The sequence below is a fragment of the Papio anubis genome, chromosome 1, assembly GCF_008728515.1.
Source record: "Papio anubis isolate 15944 chromosome 1, Panubis1.0, whole genome shotgun sequence".
NCBI classification, from domain to species: Eukaryota; Metazoa; Chordata; class Mammalia; order Primates; family Cercopithecidae; genus Papio; species Papio anubis.
Window position 1 is genome coordinate 107,168,405 of NC_044976.1, and position 16,092 is coordinate 107,184,496.

General features: G+C 36.7%; 1 protein-coding gene across 3 annotated transcripts in view; it reads left to right on the forward strand.

Annotated features, from left to right (window-relative positions):
• Positions 1 to 16,092, forward strand: part of STXBP3 (syntaxin binding protein 3) — a 55,558-nt gene that overhangs the window by 15,997 nt on the left and 23,469 nt on the right. For all 3 annotated transcript variants that reach the window (XM_003892308.5, XM_021921657.2, XM_021921654.2), the window contains exons 6-9: positions 641 to 741; positions 6,977 to 7,131; positions 12,514 to 12,604; positions 15,481 to 15,605. In XM_003892308.5, the coding sequence (XP_003892357.2) occupies positions 641 to 741; positions 6,977 to 7,131; positions 12,514 to 12,604; positions 15,481 to 15,605 (472 nt within the window). The remainder of the gene's footprint in view (positions 1 to 640; positions 742 to 6,976; positions 7,132 to 12,513; positions 12,605 to 15,480; positions 15,606 to 16,092) is intronic.

The following is a 16,092-nucleotide window of genomic DNA, read 5'->3' on the forward strand; positions in this document are numbered from 1 at the left end:
TGAAATTTAATGAATGTGAACCCTCTTTTAACTTAAGGAATCTTAAGGCTAAAGAATATCGTGTTAAAAGATACTAGGAGCCAATGGTTGGTATTCCGACCTAGATCTAATGGAATGATAAACTCTTTGATGAAAGGGGAAAAACACTGGCTCTGAGTTCCAGAATTTAGTATTATAGTGTCTTAGAATTCTCTAATGTTAGAAAGCTGCCTTTAACTGAAGGAAAAATTAACGATTTGTGTTGTATGGTTGTAGTATGGATCACTTAGTGGCAATTTGGAAAAGTAGTATAAATTTCCAAGATGTCCTGAAAGTGCTGCTGTTTGTTAAGTCATAAGTTTGGACATGATTTTTCTTCCTAACAGTTTCAGTTTGCTCTGTTAGCAGATCTTTAAGGAAATATATCTGAGGTTATGGTGGATGTGAATAGGAAAGATGGAATTTCTGTTACAGTCCTTTTGACTAGAATATATCTTTTGTAAAGCAAATAACAATATTTATGTATGATTTATGTCCTCATAATAAATAACGCTCTGAAAGCCAGTAATTATGTATAACTATTCTTGGACGTTAGAATGATTTATTTAAAAGGAATAAAGATCTAGATGTAACTATATACTTTGGTTTTTTTTCCCCTCAGTTTGCCCTGATAATCTCTTTAACAAAATTAAGGCTTCTTGCTCCAAGTCAATAAGAAGATGTAAAGAAATAAATATTTCCTTCATTCCACATGAATCTCAGGTACTTTCTATTTTTATTTTTTAGTTCATGACAGGTTTCAAATTTGGTTTTATGGCTTATTTGTTAATAAAGTATATTCTGAAGATATTTTTATATGTATTTGGTGAATTTTGAACCTAATCCACAAATAGACATTTCCCATGATGAAGTCAGAAGCATGAACAATAAATTGGAATTTAAAATGAATATAGCAGGGCTTAAATTTCATATCTGCCACCAAGTCCTGTGTTTGTCAAATTACAGAACTACTAGGTTATGAGATCAAGAGAGTTTTGAGCACAGTCTTTGTTAGATGACTCCAAAAAAAAGTATTTCATTTAGCTTGTGTAACCTTTTGTGATATTAAAACAAATGCTCTTTAATCAACTTTTAATATAATATTATATAAATTATTTTAATCTATAAAATGAAGGGATTTTTTGACTTGTTTTGCCTTTGGAACATTGAGCCTTCAATTAATAATAGCAATGATTATAATGATATAAGTAAACACTCATATAATACTCCCCATGTGTCGTATACTTTCCTGAGTGCTTTACATAAATTTATTCATTTAATCCTCACAATAGCCATAGGAATAGATTGTACTTCTATCTCCATTTTGAAGATCAAGAAATCAAAGAGGTTAAGTAACTTGCCTCAAATCACACAGCTAATGAATTGTTAAGGTTTGTTGTGCTCTGTTCTCTGTGTTTGGATTCTAGCATTTTATAGAATTGAAATAGTTGACTGTTGCTTGAAACTGTGATCAATATTTTAAGGGATAGACAAGTCCTAGATAAGGGATTGATTTGATATTACTTTTTTTTTTTTTTTTTTTGTGGAGACGGAGTCTCGCGCTGTCGCCCAGGCTGGAGTGCAGTGGCCGGATCTCAGCTCACTGCAAGCTCCGCCTCCCGGGTTTACGCCATTCTCCTGCCTCAGCCTCCCGAGTAGCTGGGACTACAGGCGCCCGCCACCTCGCCCGGCTATGTTTTTGTATTTTTTAGTAGAGACGGGGTTTCACTGTGTTAGCCAGGATGGTCTCGATCTCCTGACCTCGTGATCCGCCCGTCTCGGCCTCCCAAAGTGCTGGGATTACAGGCTTGAGCCACCGCGCCCGGCCGCGTGTATATATATACATATATATGCCAATTTTTTTTTTAATCCAGTCTCCCATTGATGGGCATTTAGGTTGATTCCATGTCTTTGCTATTGTGAATAGTGCTGCAGTGAACATATACATGCATGTGTCCTTATGATAGATTTGTATTCTTTTGGGTATATACCTAGTAATGGGTTTGCTGGGTCAAATGGTAGTTCTGTTTTTTAGGTCTTTGAAGAATCACCACACTGTCTTCCACAGTGGTTCAATTAATATACATTCCCACCAACGGAATATTAGCCTTCCCTTTTTCCTGCGGCCTCACCAGCATCTGTTGTTTTTTGACTTTTTAAAAATAGCCATTCTGATTGGTGTGAGATAGTACCTCATTGTGGTTTTGATTTGCATTTCTTTAATGATCAGTGATTTTGACCCATTTTTCATATGCTTGTGGGTCACCTATATGTCTTTTGAACAGTGTTCATATCCTTTGCCCACTTTTTAATGGGGTTTTTTCTTGTAAATTTAAGTTCCTTATAGATGCTGAATATTAGACCTTTGTCAGATGCATAGTTTGCAAATATTTTCTCCCATTGTATGGGTTGTCCGTTTACTCCGTTGATAGTTCCTTTTGTTGCGCAGAAGCTCTTTAGTTTAATTAGATTTCATTTGTCAGTCGTTGCTTTTGTTGCAATTGCTTTTGGCATCTTTGTCTTGAAATCTTTGCCAATTCCTATGTCCAGAATGGTACTGCCTAGGCTGTCTTCCAGGGTTTTTATAGTTTTGAGTTTTACATTTAAGTCTTTAATCCATCTCAAGTTGATTTTTGTATATGGTGTATGGAAGGGGTCCAGTTTCAGTCTTCTGCATGTAGCTAGCCAGTTATCCCAGCACCATTTATTGAATAGGGAGTCCTTTCCACATTGTTTTTGTCAGCTTTGTCAAAGATCAGATGGCTGTAGGTGTGCGGCCTTGTATCTGGGCTCACTATTCTGTTCCATTGAACTGCGTGTCTGTTTTTGTACCAGTGTCATGCTGCAAAACCTTCTTTTCTATTAGGTTCATCACATGGGTGAAACCATTGTCAGTTGAAAACAAACAGGAGGTTCCATGGGTAGGCCCACGCCAAGGGAATTTTCCTCTTGTGGATCCACAAAAGAAAAATAAATTTTGGTGCCATGCGGCTTGCACTTATCTGCAGCAAGACAGTCTAGTTCCCTTAACCCCATTGTGTGTCTGGGAAAAGATAGTGAAAATATTTCCATAAGAGGCAAAGACAACAAGAAAGCTACAAGCTTGCTGTGCAAAGTTGTGAAAATGTCATGGTAAAGAAGCACCACATGCTAATTTTTTTTTTTTTTTTTTTTTGAGACAGAATCTCATTCCATCGTCCAGGCTGGAATGCAGTGGTGCAATCTTGTCTCACTGCAACCTCCACCTCCCAGGTTCAAGCAGTTCTCTTGCCTCAGCCCCAGAGTAGCTGGGATTACAGGCACGTACCCCAATGCCGGGCTAAATTTTGTACTTTTAGTAGAGATGAGATTTCACCATGTTGACCAGCCTGGTCTCAAACTCCTGACCTCAAATGATCTACCCTCCTCGGCCTCCCAAAGTGTAGGGATTATAGGTGTGAGCCACGCTCCCGGCATTTTTTGTTTGTTTGTTTTTTGTTTTTTTGAAACAGAGTCTCACTCTGTCACCAGGCTGGAGTGCAGTTGGTGTGATCTTGGCTCACTTCAACCTCCATCTACTGGGCTCAAGTGATTCTCCTGATTCAACCTCCCGAGTAGCTGGGATTACAGGCATGTGCCACCAAGCCCAGCTAATTGTTTGTATTTTTAGTAGAAACAGGGTTTCACTATGTTGGCCAGGTTAGTCTCAAACTCCTGACCTCAAATGATCTGTCCGCCTTGGCCTCCCAAAGTGCTGGGATTACAGGCGTGAGCCACCGTGCCTGGCTGATTTTAACAGCTTTTTTTTTTTAACTGGAGAAATCTATTTGCTATGTACACACCACAGAAAAATTGCCCCCAACCCTGAAAAAAAAAGGTCATGCAAGAAAATCAGATTCATAATATAAAAAAAGTATGTATCTAAAGTAGACAAAAATATGGCTTATGTTTTAAAAAGAAAATATGTAAAATTTCACTATGAATTGCTTAGATTTGCATGTGACTTAGTACTTATTTCATATTAACCATACCCAGTTGCTATGATAAGTCTCTATGTTTTAGAATAGGTATTCTTTAAAAATACCTGTTTTTAAGCCAGAACATATACGTTACATTTGTGCATCCATGTGTAAGCTATCCTGCTTGGTATGGAACCAAGATACTAAAAGATTAATAAAATAATTTTTAAAATATTCAGTCACAGACTAGCAAAGAATATATTTCCTCAAGTTTTCTGGGCCACACTGCTGACTTGGATTAATGCAGTCTGAAATTTCAGATGTAAATACCAGTCAGTATTAGTTGTTAGTTGTCAAAACTAAAAAGCAGTTGAGTCGGGAGGACCTTCACAATGTTGGCTCTTAAATCATAAGTAAAATTATTCTTAGAGCTGGACCATAGTAAGCAGAAAGCCTTTTCTTAGCTCAAACCCTACAAATTGACTCTTAACATTCATAACCATGCCCTTTTAGGTGCTTTAAAACGGCATACTGATTTTGCAGTCTATAGTTTGTCTATACTTTGTCAGAGGTCAGGTAACTCTAGCACAAAAAAACTATAATGTGGAACTGGGGAGGACTTCAGTGGCACTATTCCAATTTTATTGATCCATACTTTTGCTTTCAACCTTGCATTGAGACCTCCTTGTGTGTCGGTTTCTAACATGTCACCAACTATCACACAGTCCACAGGTTGTACTCCAAGGAGATTGCAGCAGTAATAAAATATGGAAGGTGCTGGCTTCTCCCCTCTCTGCTGTTCACCTACAACAGCTTGGACATAGGACTGACAGGCACAAGCCTCATGAAGAGTAGATGGAAGACAGGATCTGTATTTAAGGAGCTGATTATGGGTTTATAAAGATGAAAAAAGCGTGTGGCAGTAGTCTTAAAAAACTTTTAATGATGGTGATGGAAAGTGGGGAGGAGGTAGAGGAAGAGGGAAATGGAGGAGATGTGAGTATAGAATGAGAACCAGCCCCCAGATTATCTTTGGTACATTGGGGTATTAGCTTAGATTAATTTGTGGTAGGAACCCCCCAGATCTCAGTGCATTACAACAACAAAGGTTTATTTCTCATTTGTGTTGTCCATTGTTGTTTGGCTGGGGCTTTGCTCTACATCCTCTACTTTCTAGTACTGAGGCTGAAGGGCTAGTCTGGGACATAGCCAAGGGAAAAGAGAAAATAGTGGAGCCATACAATGGCTTTTAAAGCTTCTGCTGGGAAGTAGCACGTGTATCTTCTACATACATTCCAGGCCGAGCACAGTGGCTCACATCTGTAATCCCAGCACTTTAGGAGGCCGAGGCGGAAGGATCGCTTGAGCCCAGGAGTACTAGACCAGCCTGGGCAACAAAGTGAGGCCTTGTCTCTGCAAAGAAACTTAAAAAAAGGAATTAGCCAGGTATGGTGGCACATACCTGTGGTCCTAGCTGCATGGGAGGCTGAGGCGGGAGGATCGCTTGAGCCCAGGACATCAAGGCTTCAGTGAGCTATAACCATGCCACTGCACTCCAGTCTGGGTGACAGAGTAAATCCTCATCTTAAAAAACAAAGACAAAAACAAACCTACACATGACCATGGCCAAACCTGGTATCAGTGGGTGGGAGGGAGAAGCCTTGGGCGACTGTGCAGTAAAAGTTTTTGAACAAATATGTTATCTCCTGCTGTGGGATATTACACTATGAGGAAGCCACAATTCAAGTGTGGGGTGCTTGTTAACTGTTAATACAGCATCCTAGCCTTTGAGCAGGAAAGAGATAAGTGGGTGAGCCACAGCTAAATTTTTATCTATGTTCAGGCTGCTGTTGGTGGTGCTGGGTTATGTCCAGAGAAATGAATGACTGTGTGTAAAAGGAAATGCAAGACATTTATTCATAATTCATTACTTAACCTATAATTACTTGCCTACTTTTACTTACAATAAATTTTCATAGTTTAAGAGAAATTGTCATTGTTTAAAAAACAACAAAACTTAGTTTAATGGGGAACTCTCAATACAATTTAGGGAGCTCCTGCTTTTATATCCTCCAGATCCTCTAATCCAGTTCTTTGTGCATAAGTAAATTATTTTGTTAATTGAATGAATGTATCTGTGAGGTTTTGCTGTACATACGTATAGTAAGATTTACATTATGTCTAGCACAATGCCGTGTCTTTTGGGGAAGTATGTCTCTTATTTTAAGGACATGAAGAGTATAAGCTAAAGAACTGTATCAACTATGGGAGATTTCTGGGTTACTCTCTAATGGATTAAGGGTTTTAATTTATGTCTGATATATAGGCCGATTTTGGTACTGTTGTGTTTCTTTGTACTGGGAGTTAGATTTTTATTTTAGTTTGACTACCTCAGATTCCTTCACCTGTTGCACGGGTAGTAAAAAGCAGACAGTGGCCGGGCGCGGTGGCTCAAGCCTGTAATCCCAGCACTTTGGGAGGCCGAGACGGGCGGATAACGAGGTCAGGAGTTCGAGACCATCCTGGCTAACACGGTGAAACCCCGTCTCTACTAAAAAATAAGAAAAAATTGCCGGGCGAGGTGGCAGGCGCCTGTAGTCCCGGCTACTCGGGAGGCTGAGGCAGGAGAATGGCGTAAAAACCCGGGAGGCGGAGCTTGCAGTGAGCTGAGATACGGCCACTGCACTCCAGCCTGGGCGACACAGCGAGACTCCGTCTCAAAAAAAAAAAAAAAAAAAAAAGCAGACAGTACAATCTGTATATGAAACAAGATTGAAGGAGAGAGAGAGACTAAGCAGGAAAGGAGAGTGAGAAAGAAAGGATGAAATCAAGATGACAGAGAAAATGAGATTTGATTAAGGTAAAGACACAGTTGTTTCAGGAAACAGCATGGTTAGTGCAAGCATTTTTTTAACTGCCCCAAATAGTTGCCACATTTTCTTGATATGTGTGTGTGTGTGTGTGTATATATAATTTTTTTTATCAGGTCTCCAGATTGACAGTGAGTTTTTTTGTCTTAGGTGTATACTCTTGATGTACCAGATGCATTCTATTACTGTTATAGTCCAGACCCTGGTAGTGCAAAGGGAAAAGATGCCATTATGGAAGCAATGGCTGACCAGATAGTTACAGTGTGTGCCACCTTGGATGAAAATCCCGGAGTAAGATATAAAAGGTAGGACCCTCAGCATCTGCACATGTTATGCTTCCTATTTACCATTCACTATAGAGGTAAGTAATGTCTCTGTACCTTTGCAGATTGGTTTACAAAATTTATTTCCTTTGTATAATTACCATGCTATACATATAGGAGATTTAAAGCTTGTGGTTTAAATTTCAGAATAGCAAATAGCTTCTGTTACTGAATTTCAGAGCCTAAATTCGGTACATTTTACAGACAGTTTTTCATCACTTTAAGGAATGCTTAGAGGAAATGTCTTTATAGTCACATAGGGAATACAGTGTTACAATTAATGCTTTTCATTAAATCACCAGCAAATCTAAATGGCCATATTCTCTGGATACCTGTTACAATGTCTAAGTATCTAATCTCAGTGCCTATTCTAAATAAATTTTGGGGTTTTTTTAAAGAGGTAAAATTTAACTTTAGTACTATATACTTTGACTTATATACTTCTTTTTAAAAATGAAGTTTACTGTAAAGTACATAAATTGTCTATACAGTAAGTCCTCACTTAATGTCGTTGATGGATTCTTGGAAACTGACAAAACCAATCTTACCATAGGCTAATTGATATAAACAAGAATTAAGTTCCTTGGTTATGTAATGTCACCAAACTTCTGCATAAAGACCTGAAACACTTCTAATATTAAACATTGAAAGAAATGTGACTGTATGTACATTTAAGAAAGATTAATAAAAACGAGATCATTATTTGCCCAGTTATTCTAGTTCAGGCTCATTAGAAGGATGACCAGAGCTCATCCCAGCAGCTCATGGCACAAGGCAGGAATGCACCCAGATTAGGATACCATCCCACTGCAGGGCACACTACACACATCCACACTCACTCGGACTGGGACAATTTAGACATGCCAGTTAACCAAACATGCTGCACATCTTTGGGATGTGGGAGGAAACCGGAGTACCAGGAGAAAACCCATGCAGACATGGAGCGATCATGCCAATGCCGTACAGACAGTGGCCCCAGCCAGGAATCTATTTTTTTTTTTTCCTCAGCATTATAATGAGATGACGAACAAAATGACATTATTTGAGGACCTGCTAGATATGGCATGATAATTCATTCCAAAATGAACATATCCATCTAACCCTACTAAGATAAAAAAAAAATAGAACATTAACAGCATCTCAGAGGCCTCTCTCATGATCTCTCCCAGCTCTCCCGTCCCCTTTTCTTCCCTAGAGATGACTGCCATCTGACTTTTAACATATAGTTTAATTTTGCCTGATTTTGAACTGGTAGAAATGGAACCACATGATATTTTTTGTTTTTGACTTCTTTGCTCAGCATTGTTTTCTGAGAGTCATCCATGTTGTTTGTTGTGTGTGTCAGGCAGTTTTAGTTTTAATTTTGGTCTGCTAGTTCATGTGTGATCCTCTCACCTCAGTTTCCTTATCTATGAAATAAGAATGATTAAATAATACCTACCTTATACAGTTGTTTTTAGAGTTAAATGAATTAATATCTATAAAGTATTCCTCACTAATAAATATGGTAGTAAATATATTGCACTACTTGTAATAAGTATTATTACTCATTTGTCTTTTAAAAAGTCCTTTAATTTGAACATTGGCATTTGTCAAGTTAGCTGGCTGAACTGTTTGATTTTAAATTCATGTAGTACTTTAAGTCACATTACTCTTCACTTACCATTTGAAAATTCCACTATAAATACTTAGAAAAAGTATAGTGATCTCCTGGGAGATTAAGTGATCTCCTCAATTCAGGCATTACCAAACAAGCTCTTTATTCATACCTTGGGTATTAGAAACATTCTTTTTCTTACTTTTTTTTTTTTTTTTTTTTTGAGATGGGATCTCTCCATGTTGCCCAGGCTGGTCTCAAACTCCTGGGCTCAAGCAATCCGCCTGCCTCTGCCTCCCAAAGTGCTGGGATTACCTTTTTCTTATAAGAGATGTGCTAATTACATTCTGGACTCAGTGGAGCTGAGCTAAGTGGTTTGGCTCCTGGTAAGAGTTTAGTAACTGTTGAAGCTTCTGCTGTTGGTGATTGGTTATGTTCAGGGAAATGAGAAAACATAGCCAATTTATAATTGTGTCGCTCACATAGGGGCTAGTTTTGAGTTACGCTAATAAATAATCTGTAATCCTGTCTTTTAAAATTCTACCTGCTTTCACAAAATATTCCTTTACACTTTATCGACTTTAAAGTATAATTTTAAAATGAAGTTTCTTTCTTTTGAAAATATTGTACAAAGAGTTTAATGAATTACCTTTTATAGATGTTGCTTTATTTATTTATTTATTTATTTATTTATTTATTTATTTATTTATTAAAGACAGAGTCGTGCTCTGTCGCCCAGGCTGGAGTGCAATGGCATGATCTTGGCTCACTGCAAACTCTGCCTCCTGGCTTCACGCCATTCTCCTACCTCAGCCTCCCAAGTAGCTGGGACAACAGGCGCCCGCCACCACACCCGGCTAATTTTTTTGTATTTTTTAGTGGAGACGGGGTTTCACCATGTTAGCCAGGATGGTCTCGATCTCCTGACCTCATGATCCACCTGCTTCGGCCTCCCAAAGTGCTGGGATTACAGGCGTGAGCATTATTTGTTTTTAAGGTATAAGACCTAAAGAGTCTGTAAAACTTTGAAGCCCTCACAATAAGACCTCCCATTTTCGAGGTTGGTGTGCTGGTGAAGAGCCTTTTTCTTTCTCTCTCTTTTTTCTTAATTTTTGTGGATACATAGTAGGTGTATATATTTATGGGGTACATGACATATTTTGATACAGACATACAATGCATAATAGTCACATCAGGGTAAACGGGGTATCTATCACCTCAAGCATTTATCCTTTCTTTGTGTTAAAAACAATCCAATTATACTCTTAGTTATTTTTAAATGTACTGTAGTCATGCTGTTGTGCTATCAAATACTAGATCTTACTCATTCTACCTATAATTTTGTACCCATTACCCATCCCCACTAAACCCTTGACCACCACTCCTGCCCCTTTCCAGCCTCTGGTAACCATCTTTCTACTTTCTCCATGAGTTCAATTGTTTTCATTTTTAGCTCCCAGAAGCAAGTGAGAACATAAGAAATGTTCTTTCTGTGCCTGGCTTATTTTGCTTAACATGGTGACCGCCAGTTCCATCTATGTTGTTGTAAATGTCAGGATCCATTCTTTTTTATGGCTGAATAGTACTCCATTCTGTCAATGTGCCACATTTTCTTTATCCATTCATATGTTGCTTCCAAATCTTGGCTGTTGTGAATAGTGCTACAGTAACATGGAGTACAGATTGATATACAGATTTCCTTTCTTTTGGACATATATATTTAGCAGTGAGATTGCTGGATCACATGGTAGTTCTCTGTTTAGTTTTTTGAGGAACCTCCACATTGTTCTCCTTAGTAATTATACTAATTTACATTCTCACCAACAGTGTATGAGGGTTCCCTTTTCTCCATATTCTTGCCAGCGTGTGTTTATATTGCCTGTCTCTTGAATAAAAGCCATTATAACTGAGGTGAAATGATATCTCATTATAGTTTTGATTTGCATTTCTCTGATAATTAATTATGTGTATGAGCACCTTTTCATATACCTGTTTGCCATTTGTATGTCTTCTTTTGAGAAATATCCAGAGCTTTCGCCCATTTTTAAATCAGATTATTTTTTCCTATGGAGTTATTTGTGCTCCATATCTATTCTTATTAATTTTTTGTCAGATAGGTAGTTTGCAAATATTCTCTTCCATTCTGTGGGTTGTCTCTTCACTTTGTTGATTGTTTATTGTGCAGAAGCTTTTTAACTTGATGTGATTCCATTTGTCCATTTTTGCTTTGGTTGCCTGTGCTTATGGGGTGTTACTCAAGAATGTCCCACAGAGAAATCTGCCCAGTTCAGTGTCCTAGAGAGTTTCCCCAATGTTTTCTTGTGGTAGTTTCATAGTCTGAGGTCTTAGATTTAACTCTTTAATCCATTTTTATTTGATTTTTGTATATGGCAAGAGATAGGGGTCTAGTTTCATTCTTCTGCATATGGATATCCATTTTTCCCAGCACCATTGATTGAAGAGACTATCCTTTCCCCAATGCATGTTCTTGGCACCTTTGTTGAAATTGAGTTAATGGTAGATGTATGATTTGTTTCTGGGTTCTATATTCTGTTCCATTAGTCTCTATGTCTGTCTTTATGCCAGTACCATGCTGTTTTGGTTACTACAGCCCTGTAGTATATTTGAAGCCAGGTAATGTGATTTCTGCAGTTTTGTTCTTTTTGCTTAGGATAGCTTTGGCTATTCTGGGTCTTTTGGGGTTCCATCTACATTTTAATTTTTTTTTATTTCTGTGAAGAATGTCATTGATATTTTGATAGGGATTGCATTGAATCTGTAGATAACTTTGGGTAGTATGGACATTTTAACAATATTTGTACTTCCAATCCATGAACGTGGAACATCTTTCCTTTTTTTATTTCCTCTTCAACTTCTTTTACAGAGCTGTTTTTCAGCATTTTTCTTGTAGATTTGGAAGTTACACTAATACCACTGGTCCTGAAGTTACAATTTAGGGTACAGTGTTATTTTAGAAGATAATGATATACAAGATTTTATGCAAAAGGCATTGGAAAGTTGATGATGCTAGCATGTGGGCAAATCTCACACTGCTAGTGGGAGGGATGTTGATCAACTAATTTGTAGAGTAATTGATAATATTGAAAAAAGTACGTATATGCTGTATGACCCAGAAATTATATTTTTACGTGTAATATACCTAGAGAAACATGTACATGTAATATACCTAGATACATATATACCAATGTTTGTTTCAGTGTTTATAATAGTATAATAAGAATGACTCATATGTCCATCTTTAGAGAAATCAATACATAAAATCCAGTATAATCATGATGGAATACTATATAGGAGATAAAATGAATAAATCCGATATGTGTGTCAATGTCAATGTAGATACATCTCAAACACACACACATACACACACACACACACAAGACAGAAATGACTGGAGGGAGAATATACATGAAATTAATGACACTGGTTGTCTTGGTTTGAGGCAGGGGTATGGGAGAGGACCAGGACTTAGGAGCAAAATAAAAGGAACTGCAGCTTTACATGTAATGTTTTATTTCCTTTATATTAAAAAATCTGAAGCAGATATAAGATTTGTCCTTGTAAATTCCAAATATATCGATATAACATTATTTGATATATTATCTGAACTTTTACATGTTTATAAAATAATTTTTCATTTTGTAAACATTTTTTAAATTCCATGGTTTAATTTTAGAATTAAACTTCATGATATTATAAAGTATATACTGAAAGAAAGATAATTGTTGGACCTTTTTTTCTATGTCTAGTAAACCTCTAGATAATGCCAGTAAACTTGCACAGCTTGTTGAAAAAAAGCTTGAAGACTACTACAAGATTGACGAAAAGAGCCTAATAAAGGTAATGTATGCAAGGCAAATAGTGTCTATGCATAAAGTCTATCTTATTTCTTTGTAAGCCAAAGAAACTTGCTCATTCATTTTCTAGTATTGATTTGGGAGTCATTAACATAGATCTTCAATACTGATTTGAGAATCGTTAACATACACAGTTGGCAAACCTTAATAGATGGTATGGTTTAGAGGGGACTCTATTAACTAACAGATTTTGAAGTCAGCACTGTGCCCAAATCTAGTTCTGCCATTTAATTCATAGTTAATGTCTATTTGGGCAAATTATGTAACTTCTATGTAACTACATTTTCTTTTCTATAAAATGGGAATAATAAAAGAATACCTATTTTAAAAGTTATGATTAAATGAGTTAATACATGCAAAGTCCTTAGAGTAATTCTTGCCATTGAGTAAACATTTAATAAATGTGGGAATTCCTATTATCACTAGCTGTGTGACCTTGAGTTTGTTTTTCCATCTATGAAATAGATGAAGTAATATATACCTTGCTAGGCGGTGTGAGGATTAAGTTAGTATGTAAGTGTATTTGGCACCAATGGGAATTTAATAAATGGCAGCTGTTGTTATCCTATGGAGATAATATAATCAAAGACTAAGGTTGAAATCTGGGAAATACCAGCATTTACATGTGGGTGAGAGAATGAAGAGCTTGAGGAGACTGACAGAGGTGGTGCCAGAGGGCTAGGAAGCCATATTACAGTAGCTGGAGAATGAAGAAAAGGAACTGTTGCTAGTTTAGAAGAGGAGTTGTGCCAGGAAACCACCAATTAGAATACTGTGTAATAAGTGGAATGTAATAAGAAGAATACAGAGAGTATAATGGAAATATAGTCCCAGGCTTATCTTCTTCTAAACTGGAGTGTTGGAAGGCATCCCAAGAGGAAAGGCCCTTTAGCTTGAAGAATGAGCATAACATGATAAAGAGGGAGTTTATTGCATGGAAAACAGGATTCTTCAGGTAGAGGCAATAGAGAAAAAGGCAAAATCCACAATTAAACGATGTGGCTGGAATGGAAGATATAAACTTAGATGTTAGGTTAGTTACCTTAAAAGTTACCTGTTTTTGGTTTAGAGGCCTAGTGAAGGCTGTTATTCTGGTTGTAGTTTTGAAGGCAGAATGGCTTAGTACACATAGTCGATAGTGAATAAATGTTTGTTGAATGAAGAGATATACAATCAAATATGCTTTTAGTCCTTCATGTTTTCAGTGGAAAAAGAGCAAAATCCATAAAAATTAAACTTGTCCTTTCCATTCTTTCTGCCTGGAAAATTAATCATCCTTCAAATACTTGATACCTTTCCTTTATTCAGGGACACCTGATAAAGTGATAAAGTGTCACCTCATTTTTGAAGGCTTTCCTGACTCTTCAGGCCAAGTGATGCTTCCTCCCACATGCTGTCATAAGCCCTAAGCCTGCTATAGAACTTATATTGCACTTTTTCCTATTTATATTTCTGAAGCTTCATAGTTCACATTTTTGAGGGCTTGCTGTGCTGTGTTTCATGGCATGATTATATTTAACCTTTACAATAATCTTATAAGGCAAAGATTCCATAATTATGTTTCATTTTACAAAGAGAATACTGCCATATAAACAAGATAAGCATTTTGTCCAAACTTGTACTGCAAGATTGTGATCAAAGGTAGACTCAAATTCAGACCTGACTGATTTCCAAGGCTGTGCTCTGAACCACCATATCATACTGTCTCAAAATTTAATTAAATGAATGTGCTTAATTTTAAAATATTTTAAAAACATAGCCTATAAAATATACCTGTTATATGTAAATAAATAGAAAATGTTTGTATAATGAGTTATAGTTATTTGTTATTGCTTTGAATAATAATCCAAAGAATTTATTACTTTTTAAAATGAAGTATGAAAGATACTGACATTAACAATATGTTTCCAGCACTATTATCCAGTTTAGTGATGTTTGCGAATTAATGATAACAAGGCTTTCGTTGTGATTTATCATCTTAGTTGGTATCAGTACAGTCTTTTAAAATAGCATAACGGTTAAGAGCACAGACGTTGGAGCAAACCTGCATTTGAGTCTCCATTCTGCCTCATACTACCTGTGTGATTTGGGCAAGTTACTTCATTTCAGGCTGCAATGCCCTCATGGTCAACTGGAGATGATAATGCCTGTCTCACAGGATTATTAAAAGAATTAGATGAAATAATCCATGTATTTTTGTTTAGTAAAATGTCTAATACATAGAGCTCAAGTAGTAGCTACCATTCATAATTTATGCTTTTTGGAACTCAATTCATAAGAATTGAGTGCTTTTGGAACTCAATTCATAAGAAAATAGATTTAGTGCAAACAAAATGTTACTTTTTTAAAAGGAACTTTCAGGTTGTTATACAGTTGTCCCTTGGGAAACACAGGAGGGTTGGTTCCAGGACCTCCTGTGTATACCAAAATCCACACATACTCAAGTCCTGCATCAGCCCAGCAAAACCTACATATCTGGAAAGTCAGCCCTTCGTACATGCAGGTTTCACATCCTGCGAATACTGTATTTTCTATCTGTTATTTAGTTGAAAAAACTGAGTGTTAAGTGTACCCACGCAGTTCAAACCCATGTTATTAAATGTACCCTCTTACTCTAATTACAAAAGCTTTTAGTTATGTAGTCTTCATTTTTTCTCTCATGCTACTCGGATTTTTCTTTGTGTTGTTATAACTTCACATTCTTAAGACAATTAACCATTTGTTTTGTTTTGTTGTATGTTTTTGGTGGGGAAAAGGGATAGAACTTAGGAAAAGCCTGCTTTGTATTCTAAGATATTAAAAATATGTTCACACTAAGAAATTGAAGCTGCTTAAGATGATTTTATCTTGTTATTCTAGGGTAAAACTCATTCACAGCTCTTAATAATTGATCGTGGCTTTGATCCTGTGTCCACTGTCCTGCATGAACTGACCTTTCAGGCAATGGCATATGATCTACTACCAATTGAGAATGATACATACAAGCAAGTATAACTTGAAGGGCATATAAAGGGCATATACAAACAGGATAGAATATGAGCATTTAATGATTTATATAGGCACCGGAAATCCAAAAGCCCCTGTAACCTTTTCTATTCAGAGACTTTATCCTTCTCTTATTCCTACAGTTATAGTCTTTCACAGATATGTTGACCTTGTAAATTAAAGCGTAATTTGATTGCTTTGGAGCATTTTTGGTGTGTTTGCTTCCTTAACTATGTGTACAGCAGAGCTACGTTTAAACACATGGAATTTGACCCTTTTACTTTTAAAAGTAAATATCAGGCTCACTATCATAATTTATTGAAGGAGAAACCATATTCAAAATTGTTAGGCTATAATTGTTCTGAATCATACATTCAAAAGTCTGTGTCTTATCAACATAATGTATTTTAGAAGATTGGAACACTAGAAAACTAAATAGGATGGCTGTTGAGAGCAACAGGCATAGTTTTACCATTTTGGTACCTT